This window comes from Natrix helvetica (assembly GCF_964273705.1).
Source record: "Natrix helvetica genome assembly, chromosome: 1".
NCBI lineage: Eukaryota > Metazoa > Chordata > Lepidosauria > Squamata > Natricidae > Natrix > Natrix helvetica.
The window spans coordinates 338,452,411-338,478,074 of record NC_138548.1 but is presented as its reverse complement, the minus strand read 5'-3'; the positions used below and the strand labels follow the sequence as shown (position 1 = coordinate 338,478,074).

The 25,664-nt window shown below is 38.4% G+C and overlaps 1 protein-coding gene across 3 annotated transcripts in view; it reads right to left on the bottom strand.

Moving 5' to 3' along the window:
* The window catches only part of CFAP20DC (CFAP20 domain containing), a 195,087-nt gene that overhangs the window by 67,987 nt on the left and 101,436 nt on the right, over positions 1-25,664 (bottom strand). For all 3 annotated transcript variants that reach the window (XM_081932690.1, XM_081932691.1, XM_081932692.1), the window contains 2 exons: positions 22,376-22,777; positions 11,513-11,716 (listed from right to left, as the gene is read on the bottom strand). In XM_081932690.1, coding sequence (XP_081788816.1) covers positions 11,513-11,716; positions 22,376-22,777 — 606 coding nt within the window. The remainder of the gene's footprint in view (positions 1-11,512; positions 11,717-22,375; positions 22,778-25,664) is intronic.

Sequence of the window (25,664 nt, the reverse complement as noted above, 5' to 3'; positions counted from 1 at the left end):
GTCAGTCCTAGAGATCAACCCTGACTGCTCTTTAGAAGGCCAGATCCTGAAGATGAAACTCAAATACTTTGGCCACCTAATGAGAAGAAAGGACTCACTGGAGAAGATCCTAATGCTGGGAACGATTTGGGGGCAAAAGAAGAAGGGGACGGCAGAGAATGAGGTGGCTGGATGGAGTCACTGAAGCAGTTGGCATGAGCTTAAATGGAGTCCAGAGGATGGTAGAGGACAGGGGAACATTGTCCATGGGGTCGCAATGGGTCGGACACAACTTCACAACTAACAACAACAACAACACATTTTTAGTATCCACTGAAAAAGGCTTTTTGAAAGGCAGGTACAAAACAATTTTATTTGCTGCTTGATTATGTCTGTTATGTCTACAGGTACCATAGAATCCTTTGCAAACATTTTACTGTGCTGCTGATCTTATATCAATATTAGAATCTGTTTTATTTCCCCATGCCTGGTAAAAATTGTTTTCTCTGTCACTCCGATCTCTGATTTCTATATATAAAAACTGCTTTCTGATCGAAGGGACTTTAAACTCCTGGATGTTGCCATATTCTCTTATGCTGCTAGTAAACAAAGCTGACCTATCTCCATCATTTACTACAGGGGTGTCCAAACTTGGGAACTTTAAGACTTGTGGACTTCAACTCCCAGAATTCCGGGAGTTGAAGTCCACAAGTCTTAAAGTTCCCAAGTTTGGACACCCCTGCCTTACTATAACTGGCCTAAATTTTGAACACTATTAAATACATATACAAGATACCTGTTACATCATTCTGTTTTACTTTAATCCACTCCTGTCTTAGATTTTTAGCCTTTTGCCTTAATTTCAGACAAATAATATTCAGGGTTTTTTTGGGGGGGAGGGGGAGGGAGGAGGTCTTAGAAACATAGTTTCCAATGGTAAAATAGTGACAGTAACATTTTGTATTATTCTTTTAGTTTGTGTTTTATGTTTGGTCCTCCTCTTTTACTTTTAAACAGTTTGCTATTTGTTTCATTCTATACTGGTCTTTGACCAAGATTTAAGTATTTTAAAACAAATCCTACTCTGAAGAAAATGGCTTATCTCCAATGTGTTTGAAACATCACTGTTTTGTATGTGGAAAATCAGACTTGAAATGCTTCTAGATGCATCACAGCTGGAAATAAATTGATTAGCTCCTGAAAGTGTAAGGAGATTACTTCATTCTCTTCTTTCCTCAATTCCCTTCCTTCTTTGCAAATTCCAGAGTTGGATTTGATGCAAAAGAGTCACTTTAAAAAAGTATATTATACTTGACAGCTAAGCAGACTAATATGAAATTCTCAAAGCTGTTATATCTTTTGGAGCATCTGCTAAACAATTTATATTTCAGTAATATTTCCTGACACACCTAGTTACTACATTTCATTTTTTGGTAAACTATCTTTGACTGCAGAGTACAGCTTTAGTGCATTGTTGTTATTAATGTATGTAAGCATCTGCTCCTGCCTGCTTGCCTATAGGAATTCTGAACCTTTGTAGCTTGAGAGAAAATCCCTCTCTTCCATCCAATTTTATTAAAGCTACAACAAAACTAGAAGGACATCAGATAATCATGCCACAGTAGCATATGGTCGAAGCCAGGCTAGTACAGGAGGAAGGTCAAAGTAACTCTGTACATAAATATGAATATTTATATTAAAATGTGAATATTCATATCAAAAATATACAAAGTGTACATTCTAAACAAGAAAGATAAATGATAGACAAAGAACAGCCTTCTGGTGGTGCTGTTGCCATAGATTAGATCTAGGGATAAAGAGGTTATCTCAAATTCAGCCAACATCTAGAACAAAAGCATTGCTTTCTTGTGAGAAGTTGTCTGTAATCTACAAAGCAAAAATTAGCAAAGCTCTGATGAGTAAGTAAGATTGGAAGAAAGTTGGATTAATTAGGACAAGTCTAGATTGTATCATTTCTCACAAGAAAAGTTATGCATAATATACACCTTTCTCCCTGAAAGCGAGGGGAATTAAAATTAAAAAATCAGTTTTTTAAAAATACAAGTTTTGGAATATAAACATCGCAGAATATTGAAAGAAGAAATGAAGTTGGTCACAGCAGTTTGGTTTCACTCACTATAGGAATGTTCTTATGCAGGGCCTAATTTTTTATCAGCCCTGGAGCTGTAGATGGTAGCATACTTCTGGAAATCGAAAGCAGACCAAGTGAATACATGCCTTGTTTAATGTCAAATCCAAGTTCTAATGACAGAGTGGAAGAACTTGACATATATATTCCTATAGGAGTTTAAGAGACCTTAGTTAACGTAGTTTAAGAGACCTTCGGGCACATAAACGACTTCTGAATTTATAACAGGTATCACACACTGAAGGACTTATGACATTCAGTTTAAATATGTTGTTCAAAGTTTCATGGGAACCTCACATATTTTTTAAATGGATCAATGGTTTGAACAATCATGTATTTGGGGCATTTATAATATGCACACTCCCAGAGGAACCATCTATTGTGCTTTCATAATTGGCTTTTTAAAAATAATCAGGAGAATCCAACAATCACAGAAATAACCAAAAACTCCATGTAAAATCCATTAGAAATGTGAATATGATCAGTGCTGCAATAAAAGCCTTCCTCCTGCCTCTGTGTTCATAACTGAAGGGATTCTGAGTCAGCAGCGCCATTCTCTGAAAGCAGCCCTATTGTATAAATTGACAACAACAACCATTTTAGCCTAGCTACTCTGAAGGAGAATAAAGGGAGACAAGCAAGTCGTTAGTCGTGGCAGATGACTTTCATTAGACAGCAGATGACTTTTTCACTAGACAAACAGCTGACACAAGCTGGACAGGGCAGCTTAAGGGAGCCTGACTTTCAGTTGGGCTTTTTCCAATAGCCTTGAAAACAAATCAAGAACTTCAGTTGTCAAGAATATCAACGACATTGCATGGGGCTTATAATCCCCCCCCCCAAAAAAAAACTACAGGAAAATGCCTCAAAAGTATATACTACGAGCATCAGAATAGCTAGAGCCAAAATCTACTGAGTGATTACCTCAACAGAAATAATTCATTGTCTGAAAACATTTATTTTTGAATATTGGTTTCAAACTATAACCCGGGGATGGGGACTCTAATGCAGATTTCTTCACTGGTTCAGATTTTCAAACAAGAGAAGCAACTAGAAAATATTGTTGCCTAGCTACTTTTGATAATGCTTTTTAATGACCAGCTCACTGTATTTCAGAATAAATAAACAAAAGAGATATGTTAGTTAGGCTGCAATTACTATAGCAAATATAAAAATGGTATGATTGAAAAAGCTGATAGGCTGTTTGGTGTAGGGGTTAAGGCATCATGCTAGAAACCAGGAGACTATGAGTTCTAGCTCTGCCTTAGGCATGAAGCCAGATGGGTGACCTTGGGCCAATCTCTTTTTCTCATCTCCTGGAAGGAGACAATGGCAAACCCCTTCTGAAAAACCTTGCCAAGAATACTGCAGGAATTTTTCCACACAGTGACCGAGAATTGGATAGGAAATAATTAAAGAAAAGAAGAAGAAGAATATTGTTACAATAATCTGTTCTTTCTCCCGTCTTCATTTTTTGTAATAAATCTCTTATTTGTATTCCCCCCCCTCCATTTCTTTTAACCAACCATACATCCTTTTCATTCTTCTGATTAGCACACTTGCACACAGTCCCTATGGCACTCTGTGTCACAATTATTTTACTCTTTTCTGGGCACCTTCTATACATCACATCTAGTTGATATTCATTTTGCTGCAGGATTAATATATCTTTTAATATTTTTTTTTCATACATGACTCGTACTTTCTCTTCCTGCAATTATTCTACCATCCCTCTCAATTTTCCTCACTTTACTTTTGCACAGATTTTTTTTTGCCAACAACCCCTCTGGACAGTATCAGAATATCCTTATATTTTTCATCAATTCTCTAAATCTTTCACCATAAGCAATGAAATCAATCAAGCTTTTAGACTGATATTAATCCCTTTGCCATATATACCTTTCAATAGACATGCTTAAACAATATATTTTGGGGAAAAACAACAGATTTTTCTCCAAGCAAACAATCGTTATTGCCACTGATTCAAGTCTTCAAATTCTCTATACTTCCTTGTACAGTTTCCACTCATCCATTCATATTACCTGTTTTACTAATTTTTCTCCTAAATCCCATTCATTCAGAATATCAACAGTGAGATGGACAGCATATAAATTTAATAAAAATAAATAAATAATCTCCTGTTCCCCAACTCTGCATTCACAGAGCAACTAAGTAGGAATTCTATGGATGCCTACTTTCAAATTCACCCACAAGAGAGAAGATGAAAGCAAGTCACACAGTACTTTCTGATATTTATCAGATTCTTGGTTCATGTTCTATAATCAGGTTACTTTGATGATTTCAAGATCTGGAATCTTCATTAGAAAGCGAATACTTCCCTTTAGTTCTGAGAATATTCTTCCTCCCCAATCAATGATGCAGAATGGACAAAATGTATGCCCTTCCAATATTCACAATAGCATTATTGCAATATTCGAGGGATATCAGAGAGAAAAGAGAGTCAACGTATTCTCCAAAGCACCTGAGGGCAAGACAAGAAGCAAAGGATGGAAGCTTATCAAAGGGAGGTCTAACCTAGAATTAAGGAGAAATGTTTTGTCAGTGAGAACAATTAATCAGTGGAACAGCTTGCCTTCAGAAGTGGTGGGGTGCTCCATCACTTAGAGGTTTTTAAGAAGAGATTGGACAGCCATTTGTCTGGAATGGTATATAGTCTCCTACTTGAGCAGGGGGTTGTACTAGAAGATTCCTAAGACCTCTTCCAACTCTGTTGTTCTGTAATTCTGCCCTGATATGAAGGAATGAAGAGAGTGCTGAAGTGTTGATTCTGAGCGTCTGAATCTTTACCCATTTCAGGAATGTGCTCATAATTACCAGGAGAAGGATCCAATGAGGTGTATATAGAGTGATATAATTTATTTATTAGCAAATAAATAAAGCCACATCAAAGAAGAAATGTTTAGGAAACACCAGGAATGGTTTGAGTATCTCCGGCTCTACACCAAGAAATTGAATTTTAGAAAAAAAAAACCAATAAAAGTCTGTCCTGGAGGAGAAGAATAAACCTCATAGGGTAGCGATGGCAAACCTTTTTTGGCTCGCGTGCCATAAGGGAGGGGGGGAGCGCAGAGGGGTCATGCTCAGGCATGCCACACCCATAATGCAATGCACAAACCCCCCCAGTGCACATGCGCGCATGAGAGATGCTCCCCCCCATTTTTTGCATGCTTTTTTCTCCCTCCCCAGGCTCCAGAGGCTTTATAGGAGCATGGGGAGGGAGAAAACAGCCTCCCCCGCCCCCCCACCCGGAGGCCATCCAGAGGCTTCAGGGAGCTTCAGGAGGCTTCCCTGAAGCCTCCGGAGGGCAAAAAATGACGCCTCCTGAAGGTCCCTGAAGCCTTCCCTTCCCTGACTTCCAGTTTGCTCGTAGGGTCATTTTTAGTCCACCTGAAGGTCCCTGAAGCCTCTGGAGGGCTTAAACTGACCCTATGAGCAAACCGGAAGTTCGTTCCCGAACTTCCGGTTTGCCCATAGGGCCAGTTTTCTGCACTCCGGAGGCTTCAGGGAAGTTCCTGAAGTCTCCGGAGGGCCTCCGCGGGGTGGGGGAGGCTCTTTTCGCCCTCCCCAGGCTCCTATAAAGCCTCTGGAGCCTCCCCAGGCAAAAAATGGCTTTAAAAAAGGCTGACCTGAGCTGGGCAGCGCATGCATGCATGCTGGCCAGCTGACAGGGCAATGCCTTGTGTGCCCTGACAAATGGCTCCATGTGCCATGCGTGCCATAGGTTCGCCAACCCGGCCATAGGGAAACTTGACCATTGTTTTTTCAGCCACCCAAGGAAAGGAATTCTTCCCCAATGGTCTTGGTAGAACCCCAATTAATCCAGACAATCACCTTTTTATGCAGGTATGGGAACAGCATTTCAGAGATTTATGTGTAGATTCCAACATAAAACTGAACAAAGATGCTCCCCACTTTCTCCTTTTGAAGTCACTGTGTAGTGATTTTTGTCCTAGCTGAAATAATTAAAATGACCTTAGCTTGATGGATACATCTTTGTTCACCTTCATCAATCCAATAGGACATATTGTCAAGGATTGGGGATAATAAGAGAGATCTGACTAATTATAGACCTACCAGCCTTTGGAGTATAATAAGCAAACGATGTGCTAAACACTTAAATTGAAGGCTCCAAGACTAGCTAGAGCTTAAAGGTGTAACAGGAGACAAACAAGTGAGATTTAAAGAGGCCTCAGTGTCCAGTGATATTCTTGTACCACTTAATGAACAACCAGAATCATGAGGTGAAGTCTGCCAAAGGCTTTCTTTGATTTAACATTTACTTTATGTTCACAATGATATTGTGGAAAAAGCTAAAAAAAAAAAATGACATCCGTTATAGGAGCCTTCTTTTCCGAATTCAGAAGCTGTACTTCCATGCCTCTTTAAGGTCAAATGCAATCCAGAACTGTTGCTCTGAGAAATGGTAAATATATGGAGAGAAGTGAGGCAAGGATGTATTTTGACCCTACATTGTTTAAATTTTACATTAACTCCATATTAAAAAAAAAAAGCTAAACAAGATTTTCATGCTCCCCAAATTGTAAGATGTAATATTCTGCTATTTTTGCTCAGAGATGATGCAACCAGACATCATCTCATATATGCTCACTGTGCTCAGAAGAACAATAAGACCTATAATTCTGCACTTTAAGAAGAACTAGCTGGTTACAAATCCCCCCCCCCCCAAAAGTAAGTAGAGTAGAGTAGAGTAGAGTAGGGTAGGGTAGGATAGAGCAAGGTAGCTAGAATAGAGTAGGTCCATCTTTTTAAATATCTTACTGCGGTGTTTTATTCCATGAAGATTTGAAAAACACATGATGAGTATATTACCCAGTTGGCACGAGCATCTTCACTGGATGCTAGAAGCTTCTTTTATTTATCTTTTTTTTTATTTTAGTGAAAAGAGAAGAATTCATGGCAGCAGCTTTAATGCTTTTTGATGTCAAATTTTGGCTCCAAATATTATATGGTGCCCATGTGGGAATTTAGACAAAGGAGAGCTAGTGCAAACCACGTTCTTGAAGTCCATTCTTTCTGCCCCTAAGGACATATCTAATACATCATTCAGGCTGAAGATTAGGATGCCTAGCATTCAAGTGAGCCTTGGAAGCAGATATAGTTATTGGTTTAAGACCAGGTTTCCCAAGAGGTTTATTACTCTTAGTTCTGGCAGATGTTCAACTATTGAGTTTGAAAACAACAAATGAACTAAAATAAATGCCATGTAGATTTTTGGTAGAGTTCTTTAGATCTACTGGATATTCTAAATTTATGTAAGCTGAGTGTTCTTGCCTATGTGAGTCTGGGAGATTAAAATAATACAATACTCTGTACAAAGTATAATGAGTATAAAAGTATAATTTTACACAAAGTATAAAGTGTGTTATTATACAATACTTTGAACAGGGATCTCTATGTCCTTTCTGTACCAATACACAGGCAGAAGGATGAGTTATAATTTCCAATCTGAAACATTCTATTACATGTAGAGTAGTTCTATGTACAAACAATGAAAATAAGATAATACAATACAATAGTAGAGTTGGAAGGGACCTTGGAGGTCTTACTTTACTTTACTTTATTCAATTTCTGGACCGCCCTTCTCTCAGAAGAGACTCGGGGCGGTGTACAGTCATATTAAAACAATTGAACAATAAATAGACTCTTCTAGTCCAACCCCCTGCCTAGGCAGGAAACCCTATACCGTTTCAGACAAATAGCTATCCAACATCTTCTTAAAGACTTCCAGTGTTTGGGGCATTCACAACTTCTGGAGGCAAGCTGTTCCACTGATTAATTGTTCTAACTGTCAGGAAATTTCTCCTCAGTTCTAAGTTGCTTCTCTCCTTGATTAGTTTCCATCCATTGCTTCTTGTTCTACCCTCAGGTGCCTTGGAGAATAGTTTGACTCCCTCTTCTTTGTGGCAACCCCTGAGATATTGGAACAATGCTATCATGTCTCCCCTAGTCCTTCTTTCTCTTAAGCTAAACATACCCAGTTCCTGCAACCGTTCTTCATATGTTTTAGTCTCCAGTCCCCTAATCATCTTTGTTGCTCTTCTCTGCACTCTTTCTAGAGTCCCCACATCTTTTTTACATCGTGGCGACCAGAACTGAATGTAGTATTCCAAGTGTGGCCTTACCAAGGTATTATAAAGTGGTATTAACACTTCACGTGATCTTGATTCTATCCCTCTGTTGATGCAGCCTAGGACTGTGTTGGCTTTGTTGGCAGCTGCTGCACACTGCTGGCTCATATTTAAATGGTTGTCCACTAGGACTCCAAGATCCCTTTCACAGTTACTACTACTGAGCAAGGTACTGTACCTGTGCATTCCATTTTTGTTGCCTAAATGTAGAACCTTACTCTTTTCACCATTGAATTTCATAGCAGGTAATGATGATGCAAACATGAACGAAGTACTGTTTTATCAATGTGGTTTTGTAAACTTGCTGACTGTATATTGTAAATGAAGGTTCTCTCTCTTTTTTTTTATACTACTAGATTATTGCTTGTTGTGGTTCTTTGGAAACATCATGATTTCAGCTCTGAACTCCCATTTGAGGCCCTGCATGGTCTGTGCAAAATATTGAGATTGGCTTTTGGAAAATTTTTATATAGGAATCTGTGGTTTAGCCTTAAAACAAGCAACTGTAGAAAAATGACAGACGACTATTAAATTTGACTGATTTCTAGAGAAAAAAACCTGAACAGATAAAGACATAGAATATAAAATGATCTATAAACTGAAAACTCTAGTGCATTGAAATGAATGGAAAAGAAAATGAACCTTGTCTTGTATTATAGCACCATATTAAACTTTCAAACCAGCTTAACATCTTAGATGTTACTGTTTTGTTTTCCTTTCTTACAAATACTTGCTAGAGTGTTCATCAATATACAGTTGAAACTCGGAAAATTAGAATATCATGCAAAAGTTCATTTATTTTAGTAATGCAACTTAAAAGGTGAAACTAATATATGAGATAGACTCATTACATGCAAAGCAAGATAGTTCAAGCTGTGATTTGTCATAATTGTGATGATTATGGCTTACAGCTCATCAAAACCCCAAATCCACAATCTCAGAAATTAGAATATTGTGAAAAGGTGCAATATTCTAGGCTAAAAGTGTCCCACTCTAATCAGCTAATTAAGCCATAACACCTGCAAAGGGTTCCTGAGCCTTTAAATTGTCTCTCAGTCTGGTTCAGTAGGAATCACAATCATGGGAAAGACTGCTGACCTGACAGTTGTGCAGAAAACCATCATTGACACCCTCCATAAGGAGGGAAAGCCTCAAAAGGTAATTGCAAAAGAAGTTGGATTTTCCCAAAGTGCTGCATCAAAGCACATTAATAGAAAGTTATGTGGAAGGGAAAAGTGTGGAAGAAAAAGGTGCACAAGCAGCAGGGATGACCGCAGCCTGGAGAAGATTGTCAGGAAAAGGCCATTCAAAAGTGTTGGGGACTTTCACAAGGAGTGGACTGAGGCTGGAGTCAGTGCATCAAGAGCCACCACACACAGACGGATCCTGGACATGGGCTTCAAATGTCGTATTCCTCTTGTCAAGCTGCTCCTGAACAACAAACAATGTCAGAAGCGTCTTACCTGGGCTAAAGAAAAACAGACCTGGTCTGTTGCTCAGTGGTCCAAAGTCCTCTTTTCTGATGAGAGCAACTTTTGCATCTCATTTGGAAACCAAGGACCCAGAGTATGGAGGAAGAATGGAGAGGCACACACTGCAAGATGCTTGAAGTCCAGTGTGAAGTTTCCACAGTTTGTGTTGATTTGGGGAGCCATGTCATCTGCTGGTGTTGGTCCACTGTGATTCATTAAGTCCAGGTCAACGCAGCCATCTACCAGGAGATTTTGGAGCACTTCATGCTTCCTTCCGCAGACGAACTTTATGGGGATGCTGACTTCATTTTCCGGCAGGACTTGGCACCTGCCCACATTGCCAAAAGCACCAAAACCTGGTTCAATGACCGTGGGATTACTGTGCTTGATTGGCCAGCAAACTCGCGTGACCTGAACCCCATAGAGAATCTATGGGGCATTGCCAAGAGAGAGATGAGAGACATGAGACTGAATAATACAGAAGAGCTGAAGGCTGCTATTGAAGCATCCTGGTCTTCCATAACACCTCAGCAGTGCCACAGGCTGATAGCTTCTGTGCCACGCCGCATTGAGGCAGTAATTGCTGCAAAAGGGGCCCAAACCGAGTACTGAGTGCATATTTTTCAGAGGTCCGATATTGTTCTATGTACAATCCTTGTTTTATTGATTGCATGTAACATTCTAATTTTCTGAGATGGTGGATTGGGGTTTTTCATGAGCTGTACGCCATAATCATCACAATTATGACAAATCCCTTTCTGGGAGAGGGGCGGTCTAAAAATCTAAGAAATAAATAAAATAAATAAATCACGGCTTGAACTATCTTGCTTTGTATGTAATGAGTCTATCTCATATATTAGTTTCACCTTTTAAGTTGCATTACTGAAATAAATGAACTTTTGCACGATATTCTAATTTTTCTGTGTTTCACCTATAAACCTACTGCAAGTGTGCATCGCTTAGCAATTATGGTATTTATATCTTTTCAATCCTTGTAATGCTTTTTTAAAAAGTATGCCAAACAATGACAATCCTTTAAATGAGTCCAGTATAATTGGAGACTTACCGTACTTTTCGGAGTATAAGACACACTCGCCCCCCCCCCCTAAAAGAGGGTTGAAATGTTGGTGCATCTTATACACTGAATACCGCTATTTTTGGCCTCCCGAAACCCCGCCCTGCGTATCCGTTTTTGCCAAAAACAGACCCCGTTTTTCACAAAAATGGGACACACGGAAGGTTTGGGACAGAGGTGGTATTATGCTGGTTCACCCCGGTTCGGGTGAACCGGTAGTGGCAGTGGCAGAGAGCTCTGTCCACCCGCCCAGACATCATCACGGGTGCTCTGCACATGCGTAGAAAGTTCTGTACATGCGCAGAAGCGCTGCACATGAGCGCCCCCGGTTCCGAACCAGTAGCAAAAATAACAGGATTTCATGCCTGGTTTAGGATGCCTGAAGAATGCTCCTAGGGGCTGGGGACAACAAAAATGGCATGCCTGGGGAGTTTGGGAGGCCAAAACAGGCCTGTTTCCTCCCAAAATGGGGTGTGCAGCCGGTTTGGGAGGCTTGCAGAGAGGTCTTGGGAGCTGGAGAGGAAATACCGGACGTGTGGAGGCCAAAAACTTTTTTTCCCCTTATTTTTCTCTGAAATCTTGGTGCATCTTATACTCTGGTGCAAAAAATACAGTCCGAGAAACACGGTAGCTAGGGCACAAAAAGAAAGGTACAATTCAAACTTACTGCTGGGAGACATGAATTCCAGGTGTTCGTGTCGTCACTGCTCGTGCTGATGCTAATATTACAATTGTTGATCTGAGAGGCGCTCAACCCGTGTGACGGTTCATTAGGTTCCAATTCTTCATTCTGCTGCCTTTTCATGCTGGCCAACATCTGCATTTCAGACATGGTCATGTTGCTTGGCTGGTAGTCTTTCCAATTGTATTCCTATGGATTACATGAAATTAAACATGGGAATTGTACAGATGTGTCTGAAGATTTGCTTCTGGCGAGAGGGGGGGGCAGCATACGAGTTTTAATAAATAAATAAAAATAAAGAGCACACGTAGACATAAAATATATTTTCTATAGAGATAGTCCTTGACCTACAACCATTTGATCACTGATCACAGCACTGACACTTACGACTGTTTTTCACACATATGACTCTTGCAGTCTCTCCATGGTCATGAGTTCATAATTCATATCCTTGGCAAATGGCATATATTTATGACCGGTTGCAGTGTCCCAGGATCATATAATCGTCTTTTGCCACCTTCTGACAAGCAAAGTCAACCGGGAAGCCAGATTCACGTAACCACCATGTACTAATTATAACAGTTGTAATGATTCCCTTAACCACTGTGGCATGAAAGGTCGTAAAATGGGGCAAAACTCACTTAATAACCGTCTTGCTTAGGAACAGAAATGTTGGGTGGTTGCAAGTCAAGGATTACCTGTAATAGGTGAGCATGTATAATTTGAAAGACAAGATATTAAAGGATACATTTGATCCAAACTGTGGACAGTAATTTTATTTGTCTTAACAGAAAGGAAACTGGGGGAAAAAAAGTATAGTTATGTGCAACACTCTGCGTTTCAAAGGCGTAGCTCTCTCTTCTATGGTTTTGTGGAAGTGAAAAAAGCATTAAAAACTGTGATTAGTACTATATAAAAGGAGAGGAAAATTAAAGCTAATTTAAGTAAGCTATCCTATGAACACGGAAAGAATCAGTAATTATAATCCAATGAATTCCACTGAACTAGAGCATCTGTTACAAGGTGGATCTACATAATTTTCATACTAATTTCAGTACTTGGTTATTATTTCTATGGGATAGCGAAGAGAGGTCCCACAGCTTAGATAAAGATGTATTTTATGCATAATGCATAATGCCTGGGATATGGCTGGAAAAGGCTTCCATCTGAGATCATAAAAGAAACCTCCTCCCCCCACTAACAGCAGACATTATTGGTTTATATATGCCAGACCCAATGGTTTAACTCAAAAATTATTAATATTCATAAACTGGTGCTAATTTATTTATTTATTAAGCATTCTAATCTGCTTCACTGCAGAGGCTATAGGCTCTGGGTAATGCACAAAGCATTAAGAAGCCCTTAAAAACAAAACAAAAAAATACCACCTTGATAAGCATATGGAAAACTAGATTGCTGGTTGAAATCTTAATCTTTGATCAAAATCCCGCTGGAAGAGGATGATTTTAAAATGCTTTTAAACATTTTAAAGCATATGGGCTATGCATTCTCCTGAGATAAAATGTTCCACAGTTCAAAGGCGGCTATGAGAAAAGTCTGTTGGACACTTTTAGTTCATTTGCAGGTGCCACTTTCTGCAAGCCTTCCATTGTTGATTGAATGGGATGGGATGGGTTGGGACATTAGCTAGGCAGTCTCTGATCTAATTCTATGATATAGGGACTTTACAGCTAATATCCAGCACAGAGCTGAGCCTAAAAGACAAGCTAGTGCAGTGACTGCAAAATGTGCATAACACAATTTAAAATAAGGTTTCCTGGGTAGGTCTAACTGCTGCCTTCGATAATAGTTGCAGTTTCTGAGTTTGCTTCAAGGATAACCCCTTTGCTATAGGACAACTGCAGGGTGTGATCCACCAATAAGATGTGAAGGTTTCTCAACCCCAGTAGGGCTGTAACATGGTATACTGAACAAAGCCTCCTGGCTATGGCCTCCATCTGCTGTTTAAACAGTTGTTGTGGCTTCAGGTGGATCCTGAGGTCCCAAATCAACCCCCTTCAAGGGTGTGCACGTTGTCTGGAGTAATCAATGGGCCTAAATGTCTATGGAGATTCTCAATCATCCAGGTCATGGTTGTCTCAAAGGTGCTTTAAAAGGTAAAGGTTCCCCTCGCACATATGTGCTAGTCATTCCCGACTCTAGGGGGCGGTGCTCATCTCCATTTCAAAGCCAGCGCTGTCTGAAGATGTCTCTGTGGTCATGTGGCTGGCACAACTAAATGCTGAAGGCGCAGGGACCGCTGTTACCTTCCCACCAAAGGTGGTTTTTTATGTGCTTTCGAACTGCTCGATTGGCAGAGGCTGGGACAAGTAACAGGAGCTCACTCCCTTACGCGGCACTAGGGATTCGAACCGCCGACCTTTCTGATCGACAAGCTCAGCATCTTAGCCGCTGAGCCACTGTGTCCCTCAAAGATGCTTTACAAAAGGCAATTGGACTTTCTTGGATTTTTTCTTTGAAAATATTTCGCTTCGAAGAAGCTTCAGGACTGAAGAAGCGTCGTGGATGAGAAGTGAAACATTTTCAAGGAAAAAAGAATCCAAGAAAGTCCAATTGCCTTTTGTAAAGCAGTTTTGAGACATCGGGCCTAAATTTAATAGATGAACAGCATTTCCATCTTGTTACTTTTGTGTATAGCCCTCAGGCAATGAATATAAAAGAATAGAATAGAATAATAGAATAGAATAACAGAGTCGGAAGGGTCCTTGGAGGTCTTCTAGTCTAACCTCTGTTTAGGCAGGAAACCCTAAACCACTTCAGACAAATGGTTATCCAACATCTTCTTAAAAACTTTGTTGGAGCATTCACAACTTCTGGAGGCAAGCTGTTCCACTGATTAATTGTTCTAGCTGTCAGGAACTTTCCCCTTAGTTCTAAGTTGCTTCTGCCCCTGATTAGTTTCTACCCATTGCTTCTTGTCCTGCCCTCAGGTGCTTTGGAGAATAGCTTGATTCCCTCTTCTTTGTGGCAGCCCCTGAAATATTGGAACCCTGCTAACAATGGTTCAAAGCTTTCACAGAATTACTGGTCCAACCTGGGCTGGTGATGTACAATGAAATATCATCACTATACTCAACCCAAATCAATAGATGAACCTTCCCAGCAGTTCCTTAAAGATGTTGAATAACCCAAAATAACGTTCATTCTCTCTTGCCAAAGACTGAGTGATGAGCCATGTCTTCACAGCTCTTCTGGATAAGAACAGAGTGTGGGTCATCTGGATACTGGGGGTAACCAAGATTATATTATCTATCCCCCTTCTTCCCATCTTTGAACTTAGTTAAAGGGACTCTGGGATAAATGTTTCTTCCTTGGTTGGATACTGTTGTTAAGGGTCTGACAATTATTTTAAAGCTGTCTTTCTTAAAGCTTGCAACTCTATCGGAAAGACATAGCGGGGGCGGGTGGGTGTCTGTGCTTCAAAGCCAGGAGTTACCTGTACAAATGAAGAAAAAAACCCCAGTCTTCCAAATTTATTAGTACCGCACTAATAGCACTTAGGTCCTGTACTGTTTACGCTGCTATTTAAATGAGAATATAGCAATTGTTGTTTTGGAACTTTTAAAAAAGGGCAGTTTCCTTTTAAGAAAATGTTATTTTATCTTCAAAAATATCATTTTTTTAAAAAAGTAGGTTTGTACCAGGCCATTCTCAGTTTTCAGTGACATGCTTTTGGCATTTCAAATAGATCATTTAAAGAAGCTATTTGAATAAAAGCCTTCTTTGTTTCCCCTCCTGCACCACAAAGCAGGCCATTCTGCACATGAATAGCAACACTGTTTGATCTGTATAGATTTAGAGTCAATAATGGGGTTGCTTTATACCTTTAAAAAGGAATAGGCTGAATGAAGGAGAGGGCGCGGGGGACAATGGCAAATAATTTAAGAAATTCCCCAAGTGTGCTCTGTTCTTTAGGAAACCAAATGAGAGCTCATATGGCGAGCCCTTTTGTTCAAAAATAACAACGTGCACTCCACATGTTTAACCACAATATTGAAACTGAAAATAATACAATGAAAACAGCACATTGGAACGAATAGAGAAATGTGCCCATTATAGGTTGGCTGATATTTCCTCTAATGAAATTAGTGCCTAAAAAGTCATTGTGTCATGGATTTGTAAAGCCAAGCAAATGGATTTGACTCCAAAGATCTGCAGATTTCTCTAATGCAGTAATTCTGTTTTGATTTGCATGAATTCTCTCCCCCCCAAATCTTCAGAAATTGAGTGTCCTGGAAAAGGGCTCACCTTTACAAAATCTGAACTTCTGATCGTCAGTTTCTATAAAACATGGACTCATCCTTTGACTAGTTAAATCTGTAATGGTCTATCAGTTCTGATATTACTGTATTCCTTCTCCTCAAGGCCTTTCATATATTGTTGAGGAGGTAAGACCTGTCAATCAAATGAAGCACTAGGGTATCTGCCTTGTCACGGGCAGGTCTGCTCTCCAAGTTGACATTCTCCTGACATTGGAAACATTTTTAAGGCAGGCATTCCATACTTTATAAACATAGGTATAGACAGAGATCTATCATTGTTTCCTAAACTCTCAAAGATGCCCAAAGTAATCTAATCCCATGTCACAGAAGAAAACAACCTACACCCCTTTTCTGCTACCAAATATGTACAGCAATTCAGATCTAAGAACATTACAAGCAGAGACCAAACATAAATAGTGTGTGGTTTGCTGTTTCACCTCATCTTTTCACAGGAAACAATTCACTTTTAAGCCCAAGGATGGAGAATTGATATTCAGCTAATGCATAGGCTTGATATGAAAATCAATAATGAATATATGGAAGAAAATAGGAAGGAAGGAAGTCAAAAATACAAAAAGTATTATTCCAGCAATTGTGGTATTATCCATTAGCCTTATATTACTTAGTTCCATTGTAGTTATGGCTAAATCCTATTTCTGAATGAGTATTTGTTCCTTTTTTAAAAATAATACACCTGTAAAAGATTTTTTTAAAGTTCCCAGATCTAAACCCTTTTTTTGAACATTTTTCTTATTTTAATGGCAGCATCTAGCTGATCTCATATGCATTAGGACTATGAAGGTAATTAGGTAGGGTTAAGACTTAATTATGGGAGGGGGGCATGATGGTTCAGTGGTTAAAGACATTGACATTTCAGCTGGAAACCTGACAGACTGGGTTTGAGATCTGGTGAGCTCCCATTACCTGTGCCAGCTCCTACCCACTTAGGTGTTTGAAAACATACAAATGCGAGTAGATAATAGGTACCATTTCAGCGGGAAGGTAACAGCGTTCTGTGCACTTCAGCATGTAATCATGTTGGCCACATGACAACGGAAGTGTCTCCGTACAACAATGGCTCCCTTGATTAGGAAAAGGAGATGAGCACCGCACCCTAGAATTGGACACAACTGGCAGAGAAACCAAAGATGATTAGGGGGCTGGTGGCTAAAACATACAAAGAACGGTTGCTGGAATTGTGCAGTTTAATGAAAAGAAGGACTAAGAGTGACATGATAGCAGTGTTCCAATATCTAAGGAGTTGCCACAAAGAAGAGGGAGTCAAACAATTCTCCAAATGACGTGAGGGCAGGACAGGAAATGATGGATGGAAACTAATCAAGGAGAGAAGCAACCTAAAACTAAGGAGAAATTTCCTGACAGTTGGAATAATTAATCAGTGGGATATCTTGTCTCCAGATGTTGTGGATGCTGCAACATTGGAAATTTTAAAGAAGCAACTGGACAATCATTTGTCTCAAATGGTATAGGGTTTCCTGCCTGAGCATGGGGTTGGATTTGAAAGCTTCCAAGGTCCTTTCCAACTCTGTTTTCTGTTATTCTATTCTTTAAGACTTGGTTACTACTAGGATGGGTGATAATTAGGTATTTTTGGGGCTGTTGGCTACTTGGGAAACTATAAAAACATTTTTATTGTTGCTAAGAAAATTATATGGTTATATCCACAAAATTCCATTTGAAATGCGATTTTTTTAAAAAAAAACCACACTGGAAATATAAAGATTGCTCCTTGGTTTAGTCTTAAAAGTTACCTTGATACACCATGAATGATAGCTTTGAGAGCCCTCTTAAGAAACCCATTTTTTTTATTTTTATGTTGCGAGATAACATAAATAATATCAAGTAAAAATGGCAGTGTGATGTAGATACCATACATCACTAGGATTCAAATAACTTTAAACCAGCTCAAGGCGATGTCTGTTCTTTTGGAGGACGGAATTTGGGCAGATCTTTTAACATTTTTAATGGTTGTGTGAAAGTATACAGAGAAAATGTGAACAGGGAAATGGAATGCGGAGGCCTTAGCTAGAAGAAACAACAACTTCTTTTCCAGAAGAATAGAATAGCCCCACCCAAGATTTGAACTGTAATCTAATAATATTTTTAAGGAAATGTCTTCAATTTCTGAAATGGACAATTTGTTAGAAATGGTACCTAGAAACAAATTTTCTGATCATTTTTTAAAATTTATTTTTCTGGTTGATATTTGCATTGATTGTGACAGCCAAATAGAAATGGGCAATTAAAAAAAAATAGTTAAACTGAAATCATTTTAATTTTTTTAATGGGGCATTCAATGCAAAATGTAAGTCCCATGTAGCATCCACGATTCTTCTGAATGCAATATTTTAGCTGACAATTAAAAGCTTATTTTCTCTCTCTCTTTTCTTATGATAAGAAACATTTTATTAAGCTCTTAAACATTCAACTCATAGAGAAAACCTGTTATCAAAGATATTTTTTCCAGTTTAGAGATGCACAGAATGATATTTGCATTCTCCCATGTTCAAACAATTTATTCAGATTTCTTTAAATGTAGTTGCATGTGCAGGAAAGTTTAATTATCCAGCTATCTACTTGGTTGCAATGTTACCCAGAGGATTGCACTTCTTTCTTAATTAAAAATATTTGAACTTAATAATAGAGGACTCTATTAAAACATGAATAAAACATTGCAAATATACAAGTCCTTAGGTTTTACTAAGTAGTGAGCAAGTAAGAGTTGTTTGAGCATTTTTGCCAGTCATAATGCAGGAGAGGATTAGGAAGGAGTTTTTTTCTTTTGAAGGTCTCCGTGCATATGAGCTTTGATGCAAAAGCCAATGATGGAAATCTCTCTCTCTCTTTCCCACTCCCTCTCTCCCCATACATACTGTTCATACTTTCCTCTAGTACTAAAAGAGGAGGGAAATAGTAGAGGAGATACAATAATGCTTGTAAACTGCAACTGTTTGGTCAATCCTCCAAGCAAGTGGGAACGTTTATGAATTAAAGAATTCTATTTTTCCCCCGTCTTTTTTTTAAAAAAAGAATGTTAATATACTAATAATTACTAACAGGTTCATTATTGAATTATGTTAAAAAGAGAAATTTGTTTTGGCTTAAAATATGTGGCTTTCAAACTACTTTAATCCAATCCATTGTAATCATTTGAAACTTTAGCAGATCAAGATATATTTGGAGAGGTTCAGTCCATCTTTCTCAAAAGAGATTCCTAACCAAGAGTCAACTGCTTCATTGGAGCTTTCCTTAGATACTGATTGCTTCAAAAAAAAGTACTAGAGGTCATTCTAGTTCCACAATTGGCCCTTATCTGGTCAATTAGTTGCTTGTAGAATCAAAACTTCAGTGCCTTGATTTCTCAGCACCAAAGATATGGATGGAATGTACATATAGCCAGATTATTATTGTTATATTTGTATATTTTTATGTGTTTTAATTGTAAGCCGCCCCGAGTCCTTCTGGAGAGGGTGCGGCTAATCAAATAAAATTTGATTGATTGATTGATAGAAATGGACCAGGAAAGTCAGGAGCTATTGTAATGATACTCTATGTTCTAGGCAGGAAAATATCATAAAAATCTGATCCTTTGTATTATCCTAAGTTTTGAAGTTCCTGGTCATTGCAGACTCATTAACCTATCACTTGAGAAAGGGAAATCTAGATATCAGATAAGAAAAAATGTAAAATATTGAATTACTGTAAGTTGTTCATGGCAGCTATAAGACATATATCAATGAATCAGAATAGAGCTGGAAGGGATCTTGGAGGTTTTCTAGTCCAACCTCCCTCCTGAAACAGGAGACCTTATACCATTTCAAACAAGTGACTGTCCATTCTCTTCTTAAAAACTTCCAGTGATGAAGCACCTATAACTTCTGGAGGCAAGCTGTTCCACTGATCAATTGTCCTCACTGTTAGGAAATTTCTCCTTAATTTCAGTTTGCTTCTCTCCTTGATTAGTTTCCATCCATTGTTTCTTTTCTTGCCTTCTGGTGCTTTGGAAAATAAGTTGACCCCCTCTTCTTTGTGGCAGTATTCATGACTGCTATCATGTCACCCCTAGTCCTTCTTTTCTCTAGATTGGCCAAACACAATTCCTGCAACCGTTCTTCATATGCTTTTGTTTCCAAGTGCTTAATCAGCTTAGTTGTGCTTTCCAAAGTGCATGCTTTCCAAAGTCTCAACCTATTTCTTGTAATGCGGTGACCAAAACCAGAAGCAGTATTCCAGGTGTGGCCTTTCTAAGGATTTATATAAAGTGGTACTAATACTTCACCTGATTTTGATTCTGTGTCTCTGTTTATACAAACAAGGATTGTATCAGCTGTTTTGGCTGCTATATGGTCGGTAATAAAACCAGGAGAATAAGAATTAAATTGATGGACATGAATACAATCCAGAGGTGGTATTCAGACAGTTCTCTCTGGTTCAGGCGAACTGGTAGCGGCGGCTGCAGGAGGCTCCGCCCACCCACCCTGACATAATGCGCGAGCACTGCGCATGTGCAGAAGGTGTGCGCATGTGCAGACAAGGTGCGTGCGCACGCTCACATTTGCAAACCAGTAGGGAAGGTAAGTGAATCCCATCTCTGATACAATCCCCCACCCAAACAGCTTGGGGATTTGGACTATGACATTTTCAGTTATCCTTCAATCACTTTGTTTTCTATTTTTTTGGGGGGGGGATGGGGATGGCTGCAACAATGTTCTGGTGCAGAGAGGAATGATCTTCATCCACAGATTACTATTGAAGTCTGTCAATTTTCCTTTCCTTTATACTGACTTGGTAATGTACTGACTTCAGCAGTTTGTTCTTAAAATTACAATAATCTTGCCTTTTACCCTGTGTAGACGTTTGAACCGTTGCTTGATAATGAAACTTAATTCTCTCTCTTTCCTTCCCACCCCCCAAAGAAATCCAGTTTGATAGTGATTGGAAAAGAAATTAAATACGGACTTAAAAAAATCAGGACAAAAAAGCTGAAGCTCAACCAGACCTTGGGGATTATCCATGCCAGTTAAGTGCTTTCCCTACTTGAGAAGTCTAAGCAGCTGTCCATCATAACATACGATAGAAAGGCTTGTGAAAGCTGCTGCGAAAAGGGCGTGCTTGGCACACTTCTTCTGGTCTTTCCTCTTTCTTTTGCTCAAAAGAGAAAACATTCAAACAAAGGTTTAAACATTTCACGTAAAAGACAACCATCTATAGGGCTGGTATTTTGCTCACATATTTGTATAGATTATTAACGAGCAGAATTTGCTTGGAAAATGCTATTCAGCCCTGAAAGCCTCATAAGAAAAAAAAAAAACGGTATGAGCCAACGGTTGAATTAACTTGCCTATTTTTTTAATGCGTGTGATTGCTAGATTTGCATTGTAGCGGACAGTCACTTATTTCCAGTCTCTACTGGCTGAGGTGAAAAACACGCAATATGCTTGCAGGGCAGACAGTCCCAAGTGCTACAAACACAAAAACCAAATTTGCTTTTTCAGAGAGGCAATCAACCTGTCAAATTCCATGCCTACTACTATTCTAACAATTGGGAAAAAATTCTTCTTATGTGGAATTCAGTCAGAGAGCAAATAGCTTTGCAAAATCTCTTCCAAGGGAACATTACTATGGCATGGAATTATTGACCTGATATCCTAGCTCCACAGGATTTTAGATTGGGGCTAGAAGTAAATGTTGATCTCTAAGCATTTCAATTAAAAAGAAAAAATAAATGAAATAGATCGAGTGTATGAGGAGAAATGTCCTACATCACACTAAAGTGCAGTCTTTCCCAACGTTTATATTATATTAACCTAATAGCCAGAGGGAATCTATAAGCAGGATACAAGTGTGGAAACATCTTTTATCATAAAAATGGAACAAAATTCTTCAGTGTCTGCAATTGCTCCAAGAAATTTCTTTTCCTCCAGTTGCTAGAAACTTTCAGTAGATTATTTAAAACTGATTAATAAGAATTCATTAATTTTTCTACCCTCTTCTTTCACTCATTAATTTAAGAAATGCCAAATTACAATTGAACAGATTGGAAATGAGTTGTTTTTGCAGAAAATGTTTCATTATCCCAAACAAAACTTTGTCAGCCTCTGACAAATCCTGGCATACAGACAGACAAACCATGGCAGATAAGTAAGTTTTAAGTTTGATTTTCATTAAAAAAAGTTTTGATATTTGCCTCTCTTTGCTATTAAAAACATATTTTCTATCCATGGTCTACTTACTTACATTTATCCTCCAGCCAGATTTAGTGTGCCCGGGAGACTATGTACTTACATTGTTAACTATTCTTGATCCTAATTAGTAGTCCTATTTTGCCATGAATGTATCTTGTCTTTTTTTTAAAAAAAAAACCATATAATTAATTAAACTTTGTATCATGGATCAATCTGGCAGCTTTCCTCCTCTTCCATATGATTGATCTTTGCTTCATCCCATGGTAACACTTTCTAAAATGCTAATGTTATTAACAGATGCAAAGATGCAAAAGCTTAAATATCCTTTTTATTCCAACAAGATTTATAAAAATACTTACAGGAATTTGGACTATTGGATTTGAGTCCTCCTGCTGGATTTCTTTTAGGGATTTTCTACTTATGGAACTTCTTAACGCACTGTTGGAGAAACATTTTGAGACCCTAGATATTTCCTTGCAGGGTTCAGACAGGTTTCTGATCGGGGATAAACAAGAAGTGGGCAACAAGCTTCTTTGAATGTTATTTGCTTTTTCCATTATCACAACAGCATCTTCAGTATACTGGGGTGATATTTCTTCTTCAGTCTTTTTTATACAGAAGTTGTATGTCCTGCTTTCAGGACTCTTGGTTGCCATTTTGGGAAGAATCTCCTTGGATATTGCTGGCTGAGGTAATCCTGATGTGATATAGTTATTTGGAAGATTCTGAGTCTCTTGCACGAGGTCCATGTAACTATCATCCTAGAATAGGGAAACAAGGCAAGATGAATTATGTTAAACACTGCTCATTGTCATACGTTTTCCATCTTCCCCAGAATATTAGAAAAAACCATATCCCTTCTTCTCTTGGCTAAGAGGTAACTTTTACACTGATATTGTCTGGAAGAAAAAAAAAAGGATATTTATGAAAAATAAAGCAAGCACAACTAATATTTTTATTATGAACATCTAGCCTGAAAACAATTATCTGAAGGTCTGTTTCTATCTTATTTCAGCCTTATTTCTATTGCAGGAATTATTCCACTATTTATTTGTTGATTGGAAAATTCAAATCTCAAAATAAAAACTGCTGTTATGCTAAAACAAAAACTGCTCTGTGACTGAAACATTCTGAATAATGAAGAAAAGTATTTCTAGTTAACTAAAGGATATTAAAAAAGCAAAATTTTCAGAATAGGAAAAGTCTTCGAAGAAATCTTTTCTATTTCCAATTATTTAGATTATCATCTCAGTTTAATAAACTCTGATATAACAAATCCTTTGATTGTGCTGGAAGCTTCTTCTTAGAAGGTGAAAACCAAACTAGGAAGCTTTTAGTAAACTATGTATAATGTCGTCTACTTTACTTTTTTGCACCTCAGTGAATAATCCAATCCTTCTCATTCGTAAACCATGTTTTATTACCATGTTTCCCCGAAAATAAGACAGGGTCTTATTTTCTTTTGATCCCCAAAATAAGCACTTGGCCATATTTTTGGGGAGGTCTTATTATTTTTGAGGTGCAGGGGGCGGCAAGCGTGGGCACCTCGTGGCTGCTGCTGTGTTGCAATATTTTACGGGAGGGCTTATTTTCGGGGGAGGGCTTATTTTAGTGCATGCACTCAAAAGCGTGATTGGGTTTATTATCCAGGGAGGTCTTATTTTGGTGGAAACAGGGTATTATATGTGAAGCGGGCCATTAGTTTTGGTCAACACAACATGGTTAAAGCCAGCATTCTTTAATGTGGTATTGAATTCAACCAATTATTCTTTTCCTCTAACCTAGACAACCATAATTGACAGAATGCCTTTTCCAAATTTGGAATAATTCAGAGAAAAAAGGAAAGTATTTTTTCATTAAATTGAATTTCATAGCTGCCCAGTGTTGCTTCTAAACAAGACGGACAGCAAATACATTTAATAAATAAACAAAAATTTCCTACTTTATTTGCCAAACTCTGAAGAGATTTAGGATTGACAAAATACTTCATTTACAGGTGGAACTCGAAAAATTAGAATATCGTGCAAAAGTTCATTTATTTCAGTAATGCAACTTAAAAGGTGAAACTAATATATATGAGATAGACTCATTACATGCAAAGCAAGATAGTTCAAGCCGTGATTTGTCATAATTGTGATGATTATGGTGTACAGCTCATGAAAACCCCAAATCCACAATCTCAGAAAAATAGAATATTACATGCAATCAATAAAACAAGGATTGTACATAGAACAATATCGGACCTCTGAAAAGTATAAGCATGCATATGTACTCAGTACTTGGTTTGGGCCCCTTTTGCAGCAATTACTGCCTCAGTGCGTTGTGGCATGGAAGCTATCAGCCTGTGGCACTGCTGAGGTATTATGGAAGACCAGGATTCTCTATGGGGTTCAGGTCAGGCAAGTTTGCTGGCCAATCAAGCACAGTAATCCCACGGTCATTGAACCAGGTTTTGGTGCTTTTGGCAGTGTGGGCAGGTGCCAAGTCCTGCTGGAAAATGAAGTCAGCAACCCCATAAAGCTCATAAAAATAATTATTATGATTATGTGCTGTCAAGCTATTTTATAAACTCCTAGTAAGTAGACAGATTTTCTTCATGATATTGTTTCACTAATTCTTTCTTCCAACAGTATATTCATCTACCTTGCTAGTGGCCATCCTCTTCTTCTTTTTCTATCCACCTTTCCTTTTCTTTGCCAGCAAGTTGAATCCTCATATAATGTGTCCAAAGTAAAATAATTTAAGCCTGCTCATCTGTGTTTTGAATGAGAACTGTAGGTTGATTTGTTCAATGATTCATCAGTTTGTTTTCATGGCTGTCCATGGTACACTTAGAAGTCTTCACCAATGTCAGAGTTCAAACACATCAATATTCTTCCTGTCCTGTTTCTTTAAAGTCCACCATCCACTTCCATAGAGTATCATGGCTTGCAAAACCTCTTTGTAGGTGGAGACACAGCATGGATTTGAATATATTTCCAAGATGTTCACAAATTCCTCTACCCAGTTCTAGTCTGTGGCATATTTCTTGACTATGTTCCTTTTCAGTGGATGGTTAATTCTAAAAGGAAGAAACTATCTACTGTTTCAATACCTTCATTGTTAATTCTTAGGCTGGTTGTTCTATCTGCTATTGATAGTTTGGTCACCTTTACATTTAATTTTAGTTCCCTTTTTATCTCTGTTTTCCCCCCTCAACATTTAATATTAGAACTTGCAGATTCTTTGCATTTTTGGTATCAGGGTAGCATCATCTGCATAGTGGGTTGTTGAAGTTTCTTCCTTCAATTTTAAAATCATGTTCATCTTCTTCCTACACAACTTCCTCTAATATACATTGCTCATATGTAACTAAGTTTATTTTCTAGATTGCTTTCTCTTTCCAAAAGTTCAAATTCCAATATGATACTCTTTTCTTCAGGTTTTGTTCCACAAAACAGCCCTTTGAATTAAGATGGACTAAGAGACTGTGACTGGGCCAAAGCTTTCCAATTTACCTTCCAAATCTAATTGTGGATTAGGGTCTTGGTTGCCCTGAACCCAACCCCCTGGCCTAACCACTACAAAATAATAACTTTTCTAATTGACAATTCAACTTTCTTCTGAAGACTTTTTTTTCTAGCTCTATCACACACACACACACATATC